This window comes from Acanthopagrus latus, chromosome 15 (assembly GCF_904848185.1).
Source record: "Acanthopagrus latus isolate v.2019 chromosome 15, fAcaLat1.1, whole genome shotgun sequence".
In the NCBI taxonomy this organism is placed as follows: domain Eukaryota; kingdom Metazoa; phylum Chordata; class Actinopteri; order Spariformes; family Sparidae; genus Acanthopagrus; species Acanthopagrus latus.
In genome coordinates, this window is record NC_051053.1 from 23943914 (window position 1) to 23966565 (window position 22652).

A 22652-nucleotide genomic window follows, 5' to 3' on the forward strand; every position below is an offset into this window, starting at 1 on the left:
TCCAACTTCATGTTTGTTTTTGGTTTTTTTTTTCAAATTCATGCTGTGATATTATCCAGCGAGAAAAGAAAGAAAAAACGTCACCACTCATCTTTCATTTTACTTGTCCGCAATGCTTTAAAAACGCCCAAAATACACCAATTAATTATTGCTGTGGCAGGTCAGCCTGTCATCTTCTCTCGTCGCAGTAGTGAGTGGGCAATTTGTGTCAAGAGTAAAAAAGCTACTGAATAATGAATTCGGTTTGGGGAGATTTTGATTCCAGTGGCTGTCGTTGGCAGAAGTTGTTGAAAAAAAAAACCTTTACTCTCCTTTCTCCTGTTTTCTTTACTCTCACTCACAGGAATAGGATGCTGCCAAATGATGCCTCTTTACCCTCTTTCCTTCATCTCACACACACACACACACACACACACACACACTCTCAGCCTATTTCCCCATCTCATTACTGTGTGTCACTGTCATTTTCTATTTCATTTAATGTGCCCTGTTTCAATACTTGTCTCGCCACTTTTCCCCCCCAAACCTCTAATCTTCTCTCTGCCTCCGTCTCTCTTTATGTAACTCTCAATTTCACTGTAAAGCCTCCTCTTCTCACAATCCATTCATCTTTGCCTGCTGCTGTCTCCATCTTTAATCTTCTCCATCTCTCTCTCCAGCTTCGTAAAAATAAATGAGGCGGCTCCGGATCAGGGGGGCGGCGATGCGGTTACTCTTCACTTGCAACAGACTGAAGAGGGAAAGACAGATCGGGGCTTTGTGTTTGTGTGTGTGCGGTTTAAGAGTGCAGTAAAGGGCGAACAACTGAGGAAGTTTTGTCAGTGTTCAGTGAGACAGAAGCAAACGCGGCCGACAAATGCCAGACAGCAACATCTCTGGCATGAAACCGGAGGAAACAGGAGGCAGAAACATCCTATTGATTCCAACGAATTCTGTTGGATTTGGCTGAGTGGCCAACTGAGCAAAACTGCAGGAAATTCAGGTTTCCTCCCCTGAGCACACCTGTGTACTGCCACAAGTGGGGACAAGTCACAAAGGTTGAGAAACACTGTTTTAGTTAGTTACTAGCACATCTACGTTTAGTAGAGCTGCTGCCTGTTTAACATAACAAAATGAAACACAGGCCACTTTCACATTCACTCATTCACTTTAAAGTTTGATCTTAGCAGAGCAGAAAAGCTTCAGAAACTGCACTTCTCCTCTGTAAATCCTCATAAAAATGCCTCCAGAGACATGATAGTTTTCATATGTGAACTTGTGTCACACTTGCATCGAATGAAAGATAAAAATGTGTCACATATGAAAATCATTGTTTCTTGTCAGGGTATTCAATCATGGGACACTGAAACAAATTCATGCAAGCTGGTGTAGAATCTGACTACAATTAAAACAATGTGTGTCACATCTACGCTGCATGGAAATAACCGTCCAACAACAAGGTTTAATACCACGTCGATGCACAGAGTCAGGACATAACTAGCCATGTTTGTGGTGACACATCCAGGTGTTTAACAATCATCCAGACACACTGCAGAAGGGTCATTGTAGCTGAATTTCATATTTTTACACTTTTCTCTTTACGGTAAGAACGTGTTGTTTTGCCCGAGTATAATCAGATCTAACCACTCACAGCTGCGATGCTCTCAGTTCTCTTGTGAGTCATACTGTCTCCATCACAACAAAATAAAAAATACATCAAGAATGAGCCCGTTTTTTAACAGAGACCACTGTAGTGAGACAGTAAACCATGATCAAGAGCAGTGGATTTCTTTGTGTCTGTAGATGCGACTATTGTTTCTCTACGTAAGCAATTTCTTAATCACTTAATTAAGGATTCATTGCTTTCCAGTAAACACTAGTTTGTTTAGCTGAGTTCAAAACTGAGTCACAGTTGATTTAAGATAAACTCCGAACTTTCTCAGGGTTATAAATGCGATCTATGCCAACAAACCAAACACTCTGACTCTTGTTCTTCTGCCGCTCAATTTACTCACTGGCTACTCTCAAGTGCTGCTTCTGTCTGCTCAACACTTTGACTGACACAAAACACTGTGTTCAGACTTCAAAGATCCTCCCCTGAGATCAAACCGAATAAGATAGGTCTGCACTTTTCTTTTCTCCCTCTGTTAGACCTTTCAATCTTGTTCTTTGAAGTTCGCATAAAACATGGAAACCCAGAGTGCAGGAAACTGAAGGAGAGCACTGAAGGCATCCTACAAAATGTGCTTTATCAGTAAAGGAGAACAAGGAAATCCTGAGCAGCTAGCTCAAAGAAATACTGACGACTTGGCAAGAAATAGTGACTCTGCACAGGACCGGCCCACAGCACTGTCAAACAGAAACTTAGACCACTGTAGTTCCTCTATTTTACTGCCAGGGTGATAGTGAATACTCACTGTATGATCTACAGAGGTAAGTGAGGTCAGTTAACCTGAAACTCACAGCAGCAGACATCTCAAAGGAATTGTGCTAACATCGTGAAGCGGGTGGTACACTGCAGGACCAAATTCACAAATCGCAATCAGATGCCAAACTTCATGGTCGTGCTGGAACTGATGTATGTATTAGTGCAATATCTTTTGTCAATCTGACCTTTAGACAGACGTGATTCACGTTGCTATTAGCTGCCGCAATCCATTCAGCCTTCGGTACACAAAAGATTAATATCACCTTCCAGGTCTGATCATTGTTCCAGAACTAATGTGTCAAATGTCTCGTGCCTTAATAATCTTCATTTTAACCTGATTAATCTGAGCGTATTGTAGCACAAACCATCTCTCTGTGGCTGTGAATGTTGGAAATAGGGATGAAACTGCAGTGTGCCAGACTCCTGAAATGCACAGAGCACCTTGTGTCATCATTGGTGGCTCCAGTGTTCCTGCTGTTCTGATTGATTTGTGTCTTACAAATACTTTGTCCAAACAAACAGGACATCGGGGACACACTGTTCCATCTATCATGCAACTCAGCCATTTAACTCCTCTTTTCAAGAAGCTGCTATAACACTGAAATGAGTGTCTTTTAAGAAATCAAAGGAGAATTGGACTTCAACAACTGCAGTATCGCGTCTCAAGTTACACACATGTTGACTGGAAATGACCTCATAGCGCTGATGGAAAAACATACCAAAATATTTATATGCTTTGTTTTTTTGGTGGTGGTGTATTTCCAAGATGTTTCTCTGGGCCCAGAGGTGGCTGAACTGGCGTTTTGTGATGTGATACACCTCTTGCTTCTGTTTTGTTAATGGATTCAAAGGTGACACTGACTCTACTCAGGTATCAGCTAATCCGCCATTTTACACCCTGATGAGTGGGATGAAAATTCACACCCTTCTGTCCACAATCAAGTAGATTCTAGTTTGCAGTCATCCCAAAAGACTCAAAGATTACATTTTACAATGGACCGCCTGACTGGTTTACTGTATAGTTCACCATAAATCAGAGGAATGATTTATAGTGTCGTTTGCCCGAATCAATCCAAGAAACAAGAGTCAGGCAATCGATGGGCCTTAATGAGAAAAAGATGACTTTCAATGGGAACGTAAGGAGCCATTATTTGAAAAAAATAAATAAATAAATAAATAACACATCCACTTACATAACACCCCTCCCTTATGCAAAACTTATAATTACTAACATGGAAGGTAACTACTGCCCTGAGGCACGACAGTTAAAATAGACTTTCTGGTGTTTCATCAGTAGAAATAAAGGAGAAACAACTTCCATTTAGACTAGCTGAAAGATTTCTTTTAATATAGTTTCAACAATAATCCAAGTTGGATCATTAATAAAAGCTGGTTCATGACAGCCCATCATGTTGACTGACAGGTACTGGGACAGGAGTGTGATCACCTGAGTGTATGACTAAAAACACGTCACTAACATATGAATGCTTTCATTTAGATTTTGAACCTGCTCAGTGCGCCACATCTGTAGCCACCGAGGACAAGACAAGACAAAAGTGACATTTTCAAATAAAAGCTTGTATCTGATTGTGTGGACTGATGTTTGGTTTCAGTGTATATAAGAATAATTCAAATAATTAGTAATTTTCTACAGCTCAAAAACAAACGACTGGCAAAATGCAGCCTCCACATCCACGACAATGTGAGACACATAAAATCCCACAAAAACATCTCAATTCGGCCTCGAGGAAATTACCCTGCATTGATCAGACGAACACATGATGGCACAGATTACAGGTAGATCAATTTGTGATCCGAACAGTGTCTTGTCATCTTGTAATCATTAAAAACAAGAATATATTGATTGTCACTGTGGAAACTTCCCTGAGTTGTAAAAATCGTCTGATAAGCCTTCAGATTTCAAAACAAATGACTCAAATTGGACTTCCTGGATCGTGTTGCATCATCTCACATGTAACCTTGGCAACATGCCTCCACAAACACAGCCCATTGGTCGAAGATTAGTCCTGCTTTCTTTTGAATGTTAATTACTTCTTGGTGTTTTTATGATTGCTTCTGGCTTAGAATTCTCCTTACAAGACTACACACAAAGTTGTGTGTGTGTGTGTGTGTGTGTGTGTGTGTGTGTGTGTGTGTGTGTGTGTGTGTGTGTGTGTGTGCGCTTGGCTTAATCCTTACATTTCATATTGATTTTACAAACACAAAGAAACACAAAGATGCACAAAACAGCATCCACAAACAAGACTCACCGAGTCCTCTGGAGGTCTTTGTATCTTGACCCACTCCACCGACGGACCCTTCACCTGCAGAAATCTGTGGAAAAGATTTGTGAAGCCCTCAAAGTCTTTCCTGGAGACCTGAAAAACAAAAGAACTTTCTTTGAACCTTTATTCTTCCATCGACTTCAGTTCTTATTCACTTGTCCAGATAATGTGAAAGAAAAATGTGGTAATTGCTTCTCAAAGTGGACCAATTATCTGCCAACTTTCTCTAACGGAAGGCAGCCGAAAAAACTTCCAAAAAAAACCAAAAACTGCTCTGCTTTCGCAGAAGTCTGTGAATCACTTTTCTTTTTTAAAACTCTGATACATTATTAAGATTTTTTGCCATCATTGATCCAGTTGGGAAATCTGACTCTGATCCTTCCCTTATATTCCTTTAGGACTCACAACAAAGTTTCTTATAACAGAGCTGGTTATCGAGGAAATGAAACTTGCTTCACTAATATATTGTGATAAAGGAGGAATCAGTCGGCGGAAAAGCCTCAAATGTGGGCTGTGTGTTTGGTTATGTGTAATTAGAGGCTGAACCTGTGCAGTATGTTTACTGAGCGACGAATGAAACAGTGGAATGTACGAAGCAAAATGTGACGCTGCTGAATAAGCATTACTTGATAAATCAGCAATTCTAACTTTGATCATCGTCACTGAAGTCATTGTTGTATGTGATTATATAGGACGTTAAGCAGAATCTTACCACTCAATCTTGTTTTATCTCTACGCTACATGAATTATACATTGATAATGATAACTGGGTTTATGTGCATTAACTAAGTTTTTAAAAAGATCAGAACATCTGTATGAGTAGAATACAAAAGGATATAACTGATAAAACATAAGTAGGATGTGATGTACGACTTTATGAAAGTTTTCTGACAAATGTTTGGTCATTTAAAAAAATACTTTATACCTTTTTATACCTTTTTAGTTTTAATATCACTGACAAGAAAACAATAGGTTAATGATAAAGACATTTAAAATACCATTTAAGGCCGTGAAGAATGAACATAACGTATCTATCTAGAATGTGTGTTACAAACAGAAGAAGCGCCTCTTCTGATGTGCCCCATAAACTGTACAGCAGTCCATGAGGAGCAACATACGTGGGGTATTTGGGGATTTTTTTTCTGTTTGAATTGAGCCATGATTCACTCACCCGATGTTTGTCAGTTTGAAAGATAATTGTAGCAAAGTAGTAAAGTGAAGAAAGTCAAAGTTGTCATAAATACAATTTAGTTTTGTGTGAAAGTCTGACCATATTGACAAAACAGTTAGTATATGGGACCGGCTCTACAAGGTTTCATTTATCTAGTCCTGGGGGTTAAGCAGAACAAATAGGTGGTCTGGTCTAAGTGGTGAGTGGTCTGCTTCACATTCACTTTTGCATCCATTTACACTGGAGACCTGCCCAGTTTGTAACTAAGAGAGTGTGTGTACTCTACAGCTCAGTATGTATCTGTATAGGCTTTACTTGCTTGCATAACTATTAGTTCTTACTGCAAATACATCAGCTTTTCTGAGAACACCCTTCAGCGAGTGAGGTTGTGTATGAAATAACGGACACACCCGTATTGACTGACTTTTTATTTTCTGAGCAACGTTTCATCTTTTGTGATTCCTGGAAATTTGAGGGTGCCTGGTTCATATCTGAAAGAGGCAACTGCCAATCCCTACGTGATTGTACTGTGCATGAGTGTGTACACAAACTAAAGGAGATGGATTAAATGATGTTCTGTCCGGCTTTTCGCTGCTATTTAGGAGACCGTTTACTCATTTCTGATTAATTCGCTGCTGTGGGCTGTGATGCATCCACTCCCAAAACCAGATAATATTTTGGGCCAGTAGAACAAATCTACCGGGTCTCAGTTGGGCTCTCTAATGACGCACTATATCATGACATAGGCTGATTAAACAGATGAACATTTGCTTAAAAACCTCGCCTGTACTGCAATTGGGTGACGTATACTTTTACGTATGTCTGTGTCTGCATTATGTAGGTGGAACCCTCATTGGCACCGTGCCTCAGTATGTGTCACTTTTGTGTTTTCCCAGTGTTCGTGAGTGACCCAGCCACCCTGTAATCACATCCAGATGGTCGAGGAGAAACAGAGGGAGGGAGACGGAGAGTTCGTATGACTGTACCTCTTTCTCAGCGCCTGTGGAGGTGCCCAGAAGTTTCTCCAGCTCTGTGTGCATGGAGCTCTCCAGCTGCTGCCGCATCATTTCCTGGAACTGAGCCATCCCTCCTTTGGCCACTCCTTTGCTCAGACCTGGGCGGGCGAGACGGGGGGAACATGGGGGACGTGGTTTTTAACTGTTGTGACATATTTGAATTCCTACATATCCTGGATCCTCAGAATGATTACTGTCTCCAACTCCGCTCTTTTCATTTACTCAAACCAGACATGTAACTCAAATGGTCCAAGTCTTAAGCAAGACCAACGTCATTCTTTCTTGGTCAAGTTAAGTCGACTCCCTGAATTAAGCAAGTCGAGTGGCCCCTCCAAAAGGTTTTAGTACATGTCTGTTTATTACTTAATGTCTTCTCAATCAAAAACAAGCATTCCTATATTCATTTATTAAAGCTGTAAAGAGTCCATCAGCAAAAAAAATATTGGCAACTATTTGAAGGTCAATTAATTTTTCAAGCCCAAATTATTATCTTAGCTACTTTTCCTGGACTAATGCAATTAAAAATGTGATATTTGGGTTTTTTTTTTAACTTTTGAAAAGACAAAGATAACTGATGAGTTCATACTGTGGTCTAGATATCAGACCAGCAATCAGCTTTTTCATTGTTTGCTCATTATTTTTTGGACCAAGCAATTAATCAAAAACTGGAACCCCAAATGGCTTTAACCAATAAATATGTTTATACCAGAAGCATTAATTAATAATATTTGGTATCATGAGGGCTATCATACAAACTAAAGCAAGTGAAAACAGACGTTTCACAGCGCCGTTGTTAACACCACAGCTGTGCAAACGTGACCAATTACACTAAAGAAGCGCAATTATACCTGTAAACAAGACAATTCTCTGAGCCTCATTATTTTTAATGTCACCTTGCAGGAGCACCGTGGGCCAAACTATTTTACTGCTGACAAAGAACAACCTGTGACAAACATTCATCTAAGAGGAATAATCAAGTCATCAAGCATATCATGCTTTTGGGGTGTGATACACTAAAATGTGACCAAATTAGCCTCTTGGGCCTGTTCGGGTCTCTGTGCTATGCTGTAAATTTGGTTTGGTGAGATCTAAAATGCTTTAAAGTCAGTCTGTTTATCAGCAGTCTTCTCATTGGTTAGCAGAGTAGCACAGTGAGCTAACAGGGTGACCTTCACTGTATCTGGCTCAGATAAAATACAACAACAGGAAACACAGGCTGTGACAACAGAAGAAAAGAGGATGGATTTACAGTATATCAGCATTTCAAAATCTCTGTAAAAATCTCTAAAAAACATCTGCAAGCCAACTGATGTGACGAGATGATCCATAATAAACAGGTTAACGATGGCATTTAAGCTGGATTCATTAATCATTAGCTTGATTGTTAAACTGCTTTCATTAATTGTTTTTTGTTTGTTTTTAGTTAACACTGTCGTTCTGACAAATGCCCATCACAGTTTCCATGATTGTGGAAGATAAAAAGTATTATTATTACCTCTAAATGTCATGGAGTGGAATTAATAATAATAATATGTAATATTAATAACTGAAAATGTGAATATTCAAGTAAAGTACAAGTGCCAGAAAATTGTACTCGAGACCAGTACTTGAGTAAATGTACTTGGTTACATTTCATCCCTGCCTATCACAGAAATATAAGATGTATATGTTGTCCGATATTCAGTGACATGAAACCTCTCATATGTGTGTTTGGGGTTAAATTCTCAGTGAAGTTTAGTGTTTCAGTGCAATGATGTCATTTGGAACAATAAGTTTACCATGAGATTGTAAAATAACCTTATCAGCATCTGGTCCAACGAGAAATGACTAACTAATATCCAAATGTTTGTCAGTCAGTTGCTTGACTGAGCAAATCATCTTATCTTACCAAGCAGAATTGACCAGACGGGTCTTTTTGACTTGGCAACAAAAAACTTTGACTTCAATCTGCAACTGTGTCCAGAAATGAGCTGTCATCGGCAACCTGACTGGCAGTTGGTGTTTGTCAGGAGTGCTGAATGCTGTATTCATAGCAGCAGAGTCAAAGGTGCTGGCTGACTGGCTGCTTATCAGACAGGACAGAGAGGTCATGTCACAGGAAATGTAGAGACAAAAATACCGAGGTGCAGCTTATTAATGACACACCAGAGGAGTAAACTACCACAAGTGAATACACTTGATATCTTTTACCAGAACTCCACTCCACACAATACTGCAATCAATTGTGGACTGGTCACTGGTTCAAATCCCCAGGCTGCATGATGACGTGTCCTTGGGCAAGATACTGAACCCCAAATTGCTCCTGACGAGCCATCAGCATATGATTGTGTGTTGTAAAGAGCTTTGAGCATTCAGTAGAAGCACTACAGACATGCAAGTCTATTAACCATTTACCATGTGAGTCAGTCACAAATAAATAAATATAATCAGCCAGGTCCAACGTGGGAATTATATTCATGTATGTTTATGTACACAAGTGCTGTGTTCACTCTAATGCATTAGTTGGCAAGGAAAATGTAAATAATAACTGTGAAAGAAGTGAAACCAGGCGTAGCTGTCACATCTGACTGATCAGTCAGTCTGTGAGGCGAAGCAGGAAAAAACCTTCGCTTTTCAGGCAGGCGTTTGTGTAGAATATTGTTATATTCTGTGTTTTATCAGCTGATGTGCTATTTCATTCTGATTTGCTATCTATTTGTTGTTTTTATTCTATTTTTAATTTGTTTAACTGTGAAACACTTTGTGACTGGTGTCTGTAAAATGTGCTATATAAACCTTCTGCTTGTCTGAAAATGGTTAAAAAAAAGCCAGAGATGATGTGCTCAAATCTCTCATTTCATCCACAAGTCAAACAGGAAAGAAAGCAGAAAATATTCAAACTTCAGAAGCTGGAAACAAAGAGTTAATCGATTGACAAAACAGTTAATGATTAACTTAATTTAACAGATGACAACCAACTGACTTATTCGATCAATTGTTCTCTTTTCATTTGATTTAAACAGGGTACTGAAATGATTAGAGGCCATTGGCATTAATGTGAAGAAAACACAGGTATGGTCCTTTACATCCACTGTTTTATTTACCTGTCCATCTAAGATTATTAGAGTGGAATGCACCCCAAACATCACCACTTACCTTCTACATAAAGTGCCATGTTACTGCAGTCAAGCCTCGACCAAAATAATAAAATAAATCCCAAAACAGAGCTTCAGATTGAATATTCCAGAGGGCAAACTGAAGTGTCATTGATGACAAAAATCCCTTAAATGAACACTAAAGTTTCCTTCATGAAGCCTCAAAGCCAACTGCTCATTCATTCAGACGCGTTCAAGCCTTTAAGTCCATTCACAACTGAGTCTCTGGAGGATGACACGTCCTGGCTACCTCCTCACGTCCTCGTCAAAAGAGCAGAAAGAAGCACACATGTATCCGAGCCCACTTATCTCTCCCTGGATGGCAGCCAGACGTCCCTGAACACGATCCGTGGTTCGGATCGAGCCTGGATGCTTTTTACTGCTCGCCGCTCATTTTCCAGCCCAGATACTGTAAAAACCACGTCACAAATCCTAGCTGTGACTCCCAACCTCAGCTCGTGTTTTCCTTCTGCCTCGCCCACTGCTCTCATTTTTATTACCTTATGGTGACATTAAGCCCCTTTCTGTTTTTCTTTTTTTAAACACCACTCCGCTCGTATCCCATCAATGATTCACCGGTGACACACACGAACACACGCACACACACATACGAGTGAGTCCAATAAGATGACCTGCCTCACGGGCAACCTCAGAGGCTGGATGGCTGCAGAAATGACTGACTGGCTGATGGATGGGTGGATGGAAGGAGAGGACGGCATGTACTCGAGAAAACACTGAATACTGCCGCTGTTTACTTGAGGAACGCAAATACAACGCAAAGAGAGCTCAAGTCTCCGGCGGTACCGTGAACACAACGCGAGGAGAAACGGCCGTTTTCGACAAAAAAGAACCGTCAAAAAGAATCACCTACACGTTAGCTAACTCAACGATACAACCGTCAACACATCTCGCGTGAGAAAGGGGATAGTGTCAACAGGAAAAGCGATAAATGGGTTCAGATTTCAAACCATTTCCTTACTGTGTGACTGTGGGATGCTGGCGGAAGACAAGTCGATGGGGTCGGCCTGGTCCTGCGGGTCTGAAGGACCACAACGATCCCGCAGACGAGACACACAGCGGGAGTACACTCAGTACGTGTTCTGTTTTTTAACGGCTTTTCACCTTCAAACACCGGGCTTCAGTTTCTTTTCGAAATCGCTGCGTAAAACTTACAAAAGGGTTTTAAAAAACCCAGAACTTAAATACGGTGATTAGTTTTGAGATATTTCACACTACAGCGACATTCCTGGAGGGGGCGAATGAAAACGTTGTAGGGAGGATGGCAGCCAATGGGAGAGCCGTTTTTCCCGTGACGCAACTTTAACAGCCAATGGAATTGTGCTACGCGAGTTACGCTTTCTGGCAATTCCGGGCTAAAGAATGCTCCAAAAATGTGTAAAATAGTAAACACAGACAAAACAAACAAACAAACAAAACAAAACAAAAAAAACAGGCGCTTAATCGTACTGACTTCTGTATTTGTAATAGTTTTAAAGAACCAGTTAATATTTTAAAGTGCATTAATGCATTATAACGACTGTTATCAAACTGACTGCAGCGTTTAAAATGCTAATATAAGAGTGTCTGGTTTTGTTTATGCATCCTTTTAATGACACGTCCTTTTTTAAATCAGCAAAGACAGACTGTACATTTAAGAAATTACAAATGTTAAATACTGGAAATCATTCTTCCTCCTTCTGGGAAGGTAAAAACTAGGAAATACTGCCCTCTCCTGGTGAAACTTTGACATTGCACTGTATCTCAGCTTCTGCTGTACAACATTTTCTATATTCTATTTAATGATTTGTCTGCATAAACATGTTATTAATGTGACCTTTAACTGTGTGCAAATGTCCTCCACAGGGCTGGATAATACAGGTAACAATATATCTGTCAGGTATAATTTTGTGTGTACACATCCTTGGTGTATTTTAAACATTGATTTACTTCTCATTACTATGTAATAAGTTTGAAATAAACAACCTTTTCAGTATACTGATACTTGAAGACTAGTGCTAAACCCCCCTCCGCCCAGCATACCTCATGTAAATTTGTCTTGTCCGTCCAGTCGCCTATCAATCCCTACATATCTAATGTGGGTTGGAGCCTCTTTAGGGGAGGTCTTCACTCTTGTATTTGTTGTAGGGTTAGAGTTAGTACCCAAGAGTCATTCTTGAATAAATGTAAATGTATTGTGTCAAAAACAGCTTGCAGTAGAAGTTAAATACTCAGGAGCCTCAAAATTGTATCTTAATTCTTAAGTAAATGTACTTAGTTCATCGCTAGTATATTGCATTGATTTCATTTAAAACCACAGTGTAGAGTCTTAGGACATTTTTCTACAGGGACTATCAAGTTTAGTCGTCTCATCACTGGGCAGATACAGAAAAACAGTCACATTCACACATTGCCAGTTCACCTAATACGCTTCTGTTGGTCTGTAGGAGGAAGCCCACGCAGTCACAGGGGAAGCATCCACACACAAAGTGCCCAGCTTGCATATAACACCTAAACAGTTTAAGTGTGGCAGCTGCAGAAACGGCACTGCATATTATATTTATTATATTTGTTTACCTGCAAGATGACATTCCATTGGAAAACAAATGATAATCAGTGATGAAATCCACGACACAGTGTTTGCTTTTTTTTTATTACTTCAGCTTCATAAGTTATCTGTTCCAGTGTAATAGGACTTAGTGCATCATTAACTATATGTAACAACCATCCATGTTTCACTCACCCCCCCAGAAAAAGATTATTGATGAATAGCTGGTAACATATGTTGTGTACTTTCATTATTTACTGTATACTTAAGGTGGAGTTATACTTGTGCGTCAGTGTGCAGCCGCCCTGATGTAAGAGTCTCTTAACTGAAAAGAAGTCAAGTGATCGCTTAAAGCCAAAGTAAGCCTGGTCATTGTCTCTATTCACTCTATAATTGACAGAGCAGATCAGAGCCAGTAGAAGGTGTGCAGAGCAAATGGATTTGCATGGCGATCGTGAAAATGTTGTCTTCACTAACAACAATCGCCAACAGTGTTGAGAATTCTCCATAGCTGCTGTACATTTTTACACAAGTATAAATCCAACTTTACACTCATAAGCACTGACTTACCCTCTCTCTCACACACGGATATACACACACACATATAGAGAAATGCCACTGGGATTGGTGGAGTGCTTTATCAGAGGCGTGAGTCTGGAGTCTTGGGGCTGTCTAAGTGCTGGTTAGGTGGCTTTGAAGGGTCTAGTCATACTCCCAGGAAAGCCACGGCTGTGTCTCTCTCCTCGATCAGCTCGGCTGCTGTGGCCTCCATCTTTGTCCGGGAAAAGCTGTTGATGTCCAGGCCCTCAACAATCTTCCAGCTCTTGTCCTGAGGAAATGGCATATTTAAGTATTGTATTTTAGAACTCTTGGGAAAACAGTGTAGTTCATAGCTACTTTGTTACTTGATTTCAAAATAAACACTTAGCTGTTACAGGAGGGAATAAAAGGTCAGATCAGTCTCACCTTAATATGGACAGGGAATGAGTAGATGAGGTCATCTGGGACTCCATATGAGTTACCAGTTGAGTAAACACCCATGGAGACGAAATCTCCCTGAAAAGAAACAGGAGAAACTGGTTAAAACTGGATTTCAAATACAATGTTACTTATTCAGGATATTCAGAAATGACGGTAACAAAACTTCCTTCAACACTTCTTCCAACAAAGGCATCAGAAATACAAACATGAACTGTATCTTATTTCTGAGCCACAAACGCTTGAGGCTAGGTACATAAAAGTCTGTAGATTAATGACAAAAGTCTCTTGTATGAGCACATACATTTGCAAATACACTCTTCTTGTGGGAGAACAAATACCAAAGACTCTTCATTTAACATAATAAATAACAAAGAAAAGCAATAAATCCTAACATTTAAAGGCTGGAAACAACAAATGTTTGACATTTTTGCTTGAAAAAAGACTTCAACCTCTATTACCGTTTTAGCTCTATTATGCATTTATGATTTGGGAAATTAAAATTATTAGCACAAACCTGATTTTTACTTTGATCATAAATCAAAGATGTTGGTACACCCTTTAGCAACTCTTTTTATATGAAAACCTCAGCACACTCCAACAGCCTCTTAATGATGAGAACCTTATTTTTCATTATCACCTCACCAAATCACAAAAATTAGGGTTATCCAAGCAGCCTTGTTGGTTCTTGAGAAAATGCAGCAACAGAAAATGCTTCCCAGATCAAGTGTAATATAAATTATATATGGGCTTAACCTCGCTGGTGCCTGTCCAGATGTCTCTCATGTGGTCACAGATGGCCTTGGCTGCAGACATGGCGCTGGACAGCTTCCTGGCCTTGATGACTGCAGCGCCTCTCTGCTGCACTGTCTGCATGAAACAACATGTAGCGTTACATGAAAATGCAGCTGCAGGCAGGAATGTGTGCAGGAGAACCTTTCATACAATGTTATCTTGTGTTATTGAGTTGTGAAGCTAGTTTCAATTTAGTTGTAAAGGTTTTGTGATAAAGGCTGAGTGCTGAAATGTCTGCAGCAGCAGGAGATTTCCATAAAATGTACCATTTGTGCAATATCAAATATTTTAGCAGACCTGTTAACTGTTATTTTTGAGTGGTTAAAAGAAGAGCACTGTATACATTTCACAGTCTAACAGATTACAGTGAACTTATTAACTCACAGTGATGAACTCTCCTTTGAGCCAGGCATCATCTTTGACTGCATCAAAGCAGGCGAGCTCGCTACCAGACATGTTGACCACACAATGATGCACATCGGGATACTGGGTGGACGAGTGGTTGCCCCAGATGATCACATTCCTCACATGGGTGGCAGGAACACTGCAGCGCATCGCCACCTACAGGACCGGAGCAAAAAGGAAAAAAATAAAAGCAAATTCAGGTTCCAAGATCAGCTCAGACAAATGTGGCAGCTACAAGTCTGTGAGTCTAATTTGTACAAGTGTAGGTGTGAATATAACTGGAGTACAAAGGAGAGTCCAAAGGAACACACCTGAGAGCGAGCCCTGTTGTGGTCCAGACGGGTGAGGCAGGAGAAGTTCTCTTTGGGGATGGAGGGAGCAGACTTGGCTGCAATCAGACAGTTGGTGTTGGCAGGGTTTCCCACAACCAGCACCTGAAACACACACACACACACACACACACACACACACACACACACACACACACATATATATATGAACACACCTGAAAACAGAACTGATATAACTCAACATAAACCCATCATTGTCATAGATTCATTAACGATAACAGATTCAGTTTTAGAAGCAGCTGCAGTTTTGTTATCTTATTCTTGCCGAGTGGAGCTTTATCTATTATTAAAAGCAAGATTTTGAATATAAAAAAAAAAATAAGATTAAGCACGTGAAAGTAATTTGCACATTTGTGCTCTGTTGCATGTAAGCCAAGGTTAGGGCTCTGAACAAAAGGAATCAAGCACAAGCACAGCTGCAACAAGTGTTTAACACAGGGAACATTTCTAAATACTTAAAAGCAACGTAACACAAGCAACTTTGCCAGAAGTAGAATAGTTTCACTCAACAGCCTTGAACACAAGTGGCAAAGCAGTGGAGTGTATGTAAAGTTGCATGTCTGTGCAGGTCTCTAAACTAAATTTTGTGTCATTACCTTGACGGTCTTCTTTGCATACTTCTCCAGGGCAGCGCCTTGGCTCTTGAAGATGGCCACGTTGGCTTTGAGCAGGTCCTTCCTCTCCATGCCATCCTTCCTGGGCATGGAGCCAACCAAGATGGCAGCATCCAGGTCCTTGAAGGCCACTTCCTCCTTGTCAGTGGGGACAACCTCTGCAGAAAGATGGAGGGAATTCATTATTACTGGTCCCAGTTACATTTGTTTATATTTGTATATTAAATATGATTAATCTCCTCAAACAGATGGACTTTACTGTTGCTGCTGTAATAGTTCTGGTCTTATAAAAAAGTTAGGATAGACAGACATGGCCAGAACAAGACTTCGTCTTGGTCACCAATGGCCATTCCCACCCCATCGAATACATGACTGGCTGCCTGAAAAAGAGCAACAGTGATAAAACCAGCACCTTTCTGAAAAGTTGAGAGATTTTCGTGCAGACTTGTTTGAAGAAGCCGCATTTAAAAGGTGAAGCGCTCTGAAAAAGATGCTGAGGTGCATACATTTTTCTCTCGGTGGCTAAATGAGGCCAATGAGGAGACGTGCTCTCCTTAGTCAGAATGACTGAAAAAAGATGCTGGCTCGCAGAAAAAAAAATGCCATGCAGACATTGGCCCTTAAAAGGAAAATTTGATTTACACATGACACACAGGATATTAAGGCTGTGAAAGTTTTGATTTTACTAACTTTACCTTAAATGGTAAAGAATCACATCAAAATACATAAAGCAAAACGCTTAAGACTCAGCTGTCCATGTGATCTAATTTTTTTATAATTTCTAAATCATACATAATTTTGGGAGATGCATTTTGGACATATTACATGAGTGACCAGTGTTGTACCATAAGGCTGGGCCCATCTCAGTGCATGCAGCGTTGTCTTTGCAGCACAGTTGTTAATACAGGGGCCTCTCACAGCCCCTGTCCAAACAAAGCAAAGGACAACACTAATTCAAAGGAAAAATTCCAGGTCACAATGGAGATGCCACATAATGGCGCCTCACGACAGACATCATGACAGCGGTTACAGTGATAACACCAAAAAAACCTCATGGAAACCAACCTGCATATTTATCAAGTGTCTCAGAGGGGGAAATTAAAGGACTAAAGTCCTGATGGTCTTGAAATAGTGACGCATGTATGAGTAAAAGCGTTTGAGCTAATTTCCAAAACAGAGGAAGTCTATCTGTCTTCTCCAACATTTAGGAGAGTTGTCTGAAGCCGTCTTCAGCAGGTAGTGACTGATTTTCTGCAGGTGTAGGAATATATAAAGCAGAGTGTTGATTTCAAATAACCACAGGATGCTTCAATGATATTGTCTGATTCAAACATCCTGCAGCTCTAATCTTTCTACAAAACTGTGCCTGTGCAAAAAAAATATTATGTAAAATTAACTTAAAACAAGGAGATACAGTACAGCTGCAACATGTATTGACTGCAGCAACTATGCTTGTGTTTGTTCATATTAAATAATTTCTATTAGTCTAATTTTAAATCACACACTAAAAAGAGCCATAGTAGGGACTTTCATATGCTTTCTACTACATTTCTGACTTGTTCCATTAACAGTGTGTTTGCTCTGTAGCAATGAGCAGAATGTTGCATTTACCCTGTCCATGTAGAGATTCATCCCTCCATGGGACCAACAATGCAGAATCTAAAGCACTTAGAACTGTCCGCTATGTCTTTCCCCTACACATCTCATCATAACACCTGTTGTCCCACTGACATTTAGAGGCTCCAGAAAGCTCAAAACTGCAAAACATGCTGGCATGGTGATGGCACATGCTTAGGACAAAGATCAGAGCAACATCTAAATGAGTTAACACGACATTCATCTGAGTTACATTAATATGTGTAAAAAAAGAAAATTGAGCCCTAAATGGATATGTAATATAGATTATAATAGAATACGCACTTTGTTATGAATTGATTCAGGATTACAGATGCTGTATGTAGTCTTCACTTGCAGCACAAACACAAAAACATGCATGTCTGTGTGGTGATATTAAAAGAGAAAAAAAGCTATAAACTTAAAAAAGGCAGAACTTCTTGAAAGTACAGATTTTTATACACAAGAACACGGGAAGAAAAGCTTCTTTAATCTGTAGTAATACAATTTAACTTCAGACAGCTTCTACAAAAAAAACAAATAGTCCAAAACTGTGCCATTTGATGCCAGTTTAGTGAAAATGAATACAGACAATATGTCATGTTATTTGATAGTATTTCCCACTCTTTAACAGTTACCTTTCAGAAGTGGGAGAGCACAGTCCTGCAGCTCCATGACAACACCCTCCAGGACTGGCAACATGGGAGTGATGTCCAAAAGGAGCAATATGACTGGCTGAGAGAAGGAGGAGGAGGAATGAATGGTATGAAATGAATAAAACATGCTGAACTGAATGTAAATGCACTTAAAATCATAATTTGCATGTACAATAAAAGACATGACGGTGGGGGACTTAGTTGTCTCAGGGAACAGAGTGTGAAGGCCTAAGCCATGTGGCTCAGTGACTACGGCTTGTGCCAAATGGATCAAGTGGTTTTAAAGTTGGCCTAAGACTCTTGGCACAAGATCCGTTTCATTGACTTGAAGGGCAATCCTGGCTCGTCCCGACGCACATGCACGAGCAAGTGCAAACTGATCAGATTTCCAACAGGGGCCATGTTCAATGTCACCCCTAAATTTGACCTGGAAAACCCATGATATATGTTTAAGATACAGCTCGTCTGTATCCTCTATATGTCTAGTGACACTGCCCTTACACTTCCTAATGAGATAAAGGAACTGAGTGTGTTATGTGAGCAAGACAAAAGGCCCTTCTTTACCTGATCTTTGCCAAAGACATCTCCCTTGGCAATGCTGAACAACAGGGAATAGGCTATCTGCCCAGCAGCGCCGGTCACCAGAACTCTAATTGGCTCAGACTGCAAGACACAAGGCAAAGAAAGGTGCTGTTAGCATTATTAGAATTGATTTCACTAAGAGGACAGGTATGAAAGTGACACTTTAACTGTCTTGCACACGTGGCGTGTGTCTATTCTTATCAACAGGATTTACAAAAGCAGGAGGGTCAGTTCAAAAATAGACTGTGTTGCCTGCCTGTTACATAACAAAACAAGGATATAATTAGGTTATCAAGTTCATCGCCATCTTTACCATACGTTCAACAACATTCATTCAATAACCACCAAAGACTACGATACGGTAGCTGTTACAGGTTTTAAATTAAATAAACTTTCGAGCACTGAGAGGTTGGTTCCGCTTTGCCACGACATGCAAAACTACAGTTACAATGAATAACAGACTTAGACGAACTTAGCAAAACTTTGACAGTAACTAGCAACTCTTGGCATAACTATGTTACAATCCATTACTGATAAGAATAACCTATAGATTGCCTGGTTATACTCACCATGTTTGACGCGATAGCTTGAGCAGGCTCTCTCCCACTTCTCGCTCAACCCAGAGGGCACGCCTATATAAATCCTCAGTCAATCACGACACTTCTATCCGTTTTACGGCACATCGACAACCAGGAAATACTGGTAGTTGTAGTTTTTGATAGTTCACGTTATCCTTTATCGAAACGAACAAACTAGACTCAACAGTTTACATCACAAAACGTCTCCCCGGATTATACTAGTATTACCTAGGCTGTGCACTACAGATTATCGCTAGCAATTGGATCTGGAGCGCTAACATGCTAGCTGTTTAGCATAGCGTTTAAAGTACCGCTTGCTGTTGCCTAGCGACCGGGTATCCAGCGGCAGCAGAGAGCCAGCTAGCATCGAGATTACAGTTTGTTAACTGCTTTAGCTTAGCCTCTCTTCTGGGAGATAGACAGGAAACCAGCATGTGTAATTAAAATGAACCGACCGAAGAGCGACTAGAGGCGTTAGCATGAGTTATCCGTATGAAATGAAACTCGTTAAATGTAAACGCTTTCAGTGCAGAGCAGGCTCAGTTTGTTCAGTGCTAACTAGCCCGACTGGCGTTCACTTCTAAAACTCATATGAAACTGCTAACTTAGCTAGCTGTAATTGCTTGCGGTGAAAGGCATGCTTTAAGTTTTGTATTTGGCGTTTACGTTAAGTTCAAAAACCACTAAAGCTGAGCAGACCAGGAGAAAGCAGTAACAGTTTTCATCACTGGAACAGTCAAGGTAAGTTGATAATAGTAACCTGGCTCTTCTCTTTCTCCACCTCTCTGTCTGTCTTCGTCACTCCACCTTTGCGTGTATGTGAGAATGCTAGATCTACCTGTCTTGAATTCATTTAATGGCATGCTTGAATTCTTTTGTACAGCTCAGTATCAACCAGAGACATTTGGTCTTCCCAGTTGCACAAGGAAAGACTCCACACAGCAATTTATATAAACCTTTTTAACTGAAATCTTGCAGCATCATTTCCTTGTTTCATCATTGCTAAAGTGTGATTTATACCCTGGACATATAGACTAAATAATGTACTGCATACATCACAAAATGTGTTTTCCACATCAAGAGTTTTAGAGTATCATCCCGTTGTAATTATTCTCCCAATCCTTGGTTCTTCAGTAAGGGAGGCGTAAAGTGTTTCTTTCTGCTATCTTGTTTGACTTGAGAGCACACCCATAGAGGCCCTATGTTAGATGAGCGTGGTTATCAATATTTCATGGCCTCATTACAGCCTCATTACATGACTTGAACAAAAAGCTGAGGTGATGGTGTTACACCTGGCTGGCGTCTTGACTATGGTCTCACTGTAGGCCAGCTTGGCTGGCTGTCTGCTGGGTAAGAACACTGTACCAAATGATAACATGGTTGAAACAGATTCTTCTCAAGTGTCTCTGTCATTTTCTGACTTTTGTACTGTCCGTACAGTAGAGACTTTGGGTTATTTGTCGACAGAAATGCTCATTTACAAATGACAAAATTGTGTACTTGCCGACCCTGAGACCTCAAAAATAGGAAACCAAAATGGGGTCAAGTGTCACCCCCCGAAATAAAGTATGTTTCAAAGACTGTACTTCCATTCTGGCGAGTTTTAAAGAATGAAAATAAGTTGCAACAGCATTTTCTGTTAAATATTGTCACTTTTCAGTCTCAGGAAAGAATGAAGAACAATTAATGTCTGAATCTCTGACATTCATCGTTTTGCACTTGCCCCTCAGAGAGTCTGTGCACCCCACTGCTCTATATTTGTAAGCTTCTAGATGGTAAATGATATCAGTGCTACTGTCATGATCAAGAGAAAAATATACATGGCCCCTTTCCTTTTAAAATTTCTGCATACAAAACAGGAATCCCTCTGTCCAGGAAGTCTGAAATTTAAGTACAACTTTCCCTTCCCCATTTCTCTGCCTGTCTCTGACTCACTAAGGAGGATGCAGTGCAACATACATTAGACTATATAATGCACAGTGCCAGAAAAAGGTTGCAATAACTTGGAGAGGAGAAATGTGCAAAACTGTATTCACAAATCAGAAAAAAACAAGACACTTCTGACTTTGCAAGGAAACCAGGAGAGGGCAATAAAAACATTGACTCTCCAGGTGAAAGAGTTACACTGAGCGGTATAATGTGAGGTGTTATCATCAGGTGACGGTACAATATATAAGTCTTTGGTTGAGTTGAATTATGACACAGTTTCTGTTTGTGGTGCAGTGAAATTAGCACCTGAGGCATTCAGTCTGTATCTCTACTATTTTGCATATGCTTTGTGTCTGCGTATCCAAATATCATATGATGGTCATGTTGTTGTCTGGATATGAATAGTATAAAGACATCTTGTTTCCTGATGAGCTTCAAATGAACTCGTGGGTCGTGCGTTTACCATTAAGTTCATGTTGATGTTAGATTTAACTGTTGCTGAAGAGTCGAAGGCCAATCAGGTCTGGTTCCCTTGTTTGATGAGAGAGTTTTTTATAAAACTTCAGACAACGCACCCATGCTTCAGATTCAGTATTGTCTGATGCTGCCAATAGTCATATGTAAAACATTATCACATTGTCACACTGAAGTCTGAATTCAACAACTCAAGAGTTTCAATTCTTTATAAAGTGAATCATTGGGAAACCAGCTATGTTTCAAAGGCACACATTTTCTATATTTAACAATGGGTTGGATTAAAAGAAAGAAATCTATGACATATTGACTTTTTGTTTAGTGGACAGCTGGAGTCTGTAATGTCTTGAGGCACACAGTGGAGCTTAAGGACCTGTGATCAATAAGTAGTTGGGCTGCTGTTCAGCAGGTGGCTCTGACCTCCGACCTTTTTCAGGGAATTTGGCAAGTCAATCAATACAACATCACTAACACAAATTAACTACATATCCTCTACATTCTTCCGGCATTTCATTTGTTTTAGGACCTGATGGGATTGTTTTGCAAAGTTATCCAAATATCCATGTACAACGTATTGTTTATTATTTACTGTAAAAATGTTGATAGCATGCTGTTTAATGTGAAAAAAGTTAAGAGTAAAAATGTATGTTTTTGTACAGTATTCTGTCAGGCCCAATCCCTAGAAAGACTTGCTTTGCTTTTTTTTTAACAAATAAAAATTAAGAAAGCACTTATTGTAAGAAAATTAATATAAGCCCGGAGTGCAGTATGAGTCATCAACAATTTTTATTGTTTTTCAGGAAGTTACAAACTCTGAAATACCATCATGTATGCCTAGGGTTAGGGTTAGGGTCAAAAGTGACCTTTTTTGCCATTAAGACATCTGTGATTTAAACAATTAAACATTGATTTTTGATTCATGGGAACCTTTATTTACTATTTTATTAATATTGGATCAATTATTTCCACTCTTAGTTTCTGCCATGTGAGAGGTTCATCATATCATAATGTTTTATTTTTTGTTCAACATCCTTTTGTTCTCACTCAAATTAATATAGCAAAATGTACTCAAACGCCTCAACAGTTCTCCATCCAAAGCCCCAAACTGTCCTTGCTTTT

General features: G+C 39.9%; 3 protein-coding genes across 10 annotated transcripts in view; 1 reads left to right on the forward strand and 2 right to left on the reverse strand.

Annotated features, from left to right (window-relative positions):
- Positions 1 to 11350, reverse strand: part of ugp2b (UDP-glucose pyrophosphorylase 2b) — a 29847-nt gene extending 18497 nt beyond the window's left edge. Inside the window, exons 1-3 of one of the 2 annotated variants that reach the window (XM_037123828.1) lie at positions 10993 to 11350; positions 6850 to 6977; positions 4678 to 4785 (exon numbers count right to left, since the gene is read on the reverse strand). In XM_037123828.1, coding sequence (XP_036979723.1) covers positions 4678 to 4785; positions 6850 to 6948 — 207 coding nt within the window. In that variant the 5' untranslated portion in view covers positions 6949 to 6977; positions 10993 to 11350. Of the gene's footprint in view, positions 1 to 4677; positions 4786 to 6849; positions 6978 to 10014; positions 10916 to 10992 lie in introns of those variants that run through there. The other variant, XM_037123827.1, reaches the window with a different exon arrangement.
- A 1294-nt stretch (positions 11351 to 12644) lies between these two features.
- Positions 12645 to 19259, reverse strand: mdh1ab (malate dehydrogenase 1Ab, NAD (soluble)). The gene is made up of 9 exons (XM_037123830.1): positions 19122 to 19259; positions 18535 to 18633; positions 17953 to 18049; positions 15683 to 15858; positions 15048 to 15170; positions 14716 to 14892; positions 14293 to 14406; positions 13525 to 13614; positions 12645 to 13387 (listed from the first exon to the last, which is right to left on the reverse strand). Exons 1-9 carry the CDS (start codon positions 19122 to 19124, stop codon positions 13265 to 13267), a joined length of 1002 nt encoding a protein of 333 aa, XP_036979725.1. The 5' UTR covers positions 19125 to 19259; the 3' UTR covers positions 12645 to 13264.
- A 472-nt stretch (positions 19260 to 19731) lies between these two features.
- LOC119033544 (WD repeat containing planar cell polarity effector) overlaps positions 19732 to 22652 on the forward strand; it is a 71295-nt gene continuing 68374 nt past the window's right edge. For 6 of the 7 annotated variants that reach the window (XR_005079274.1, XM_037123820.1, XM_037123821.1 and 3 more), the window contains exon 1: positions 19733 to 19871. The gene's annotated coding sequence lies outside the window, so the exon portion shown is untranslated. Of the gene's footprint in view, positions 19872 to 22652 lie in introns of all 7 variants that reach the window. The other variant, XM_037123825.1, reaches the window with a different exon arrangement.

Bases quoted from the DNA above. Each gene is read 5' to 3' on its own strand.
- mdh1ab (XM_037123830.1), bottom strand. The intron at 15,171-15,682 runs GTAATGACACAA...TGTGTGTTTCAG, and splicing joins ATGCAAAGAAGACCGTCAAG to GTGCTGGTTGTGGGAAACCC. The intron at 14,407-14,715 runs GTGAGTTAATAA...TGTTTCATGCAG, and splicing joins TCAAAGGAGAGTTCATCACT to ACAGTGCAGCAGAGAGGCGC.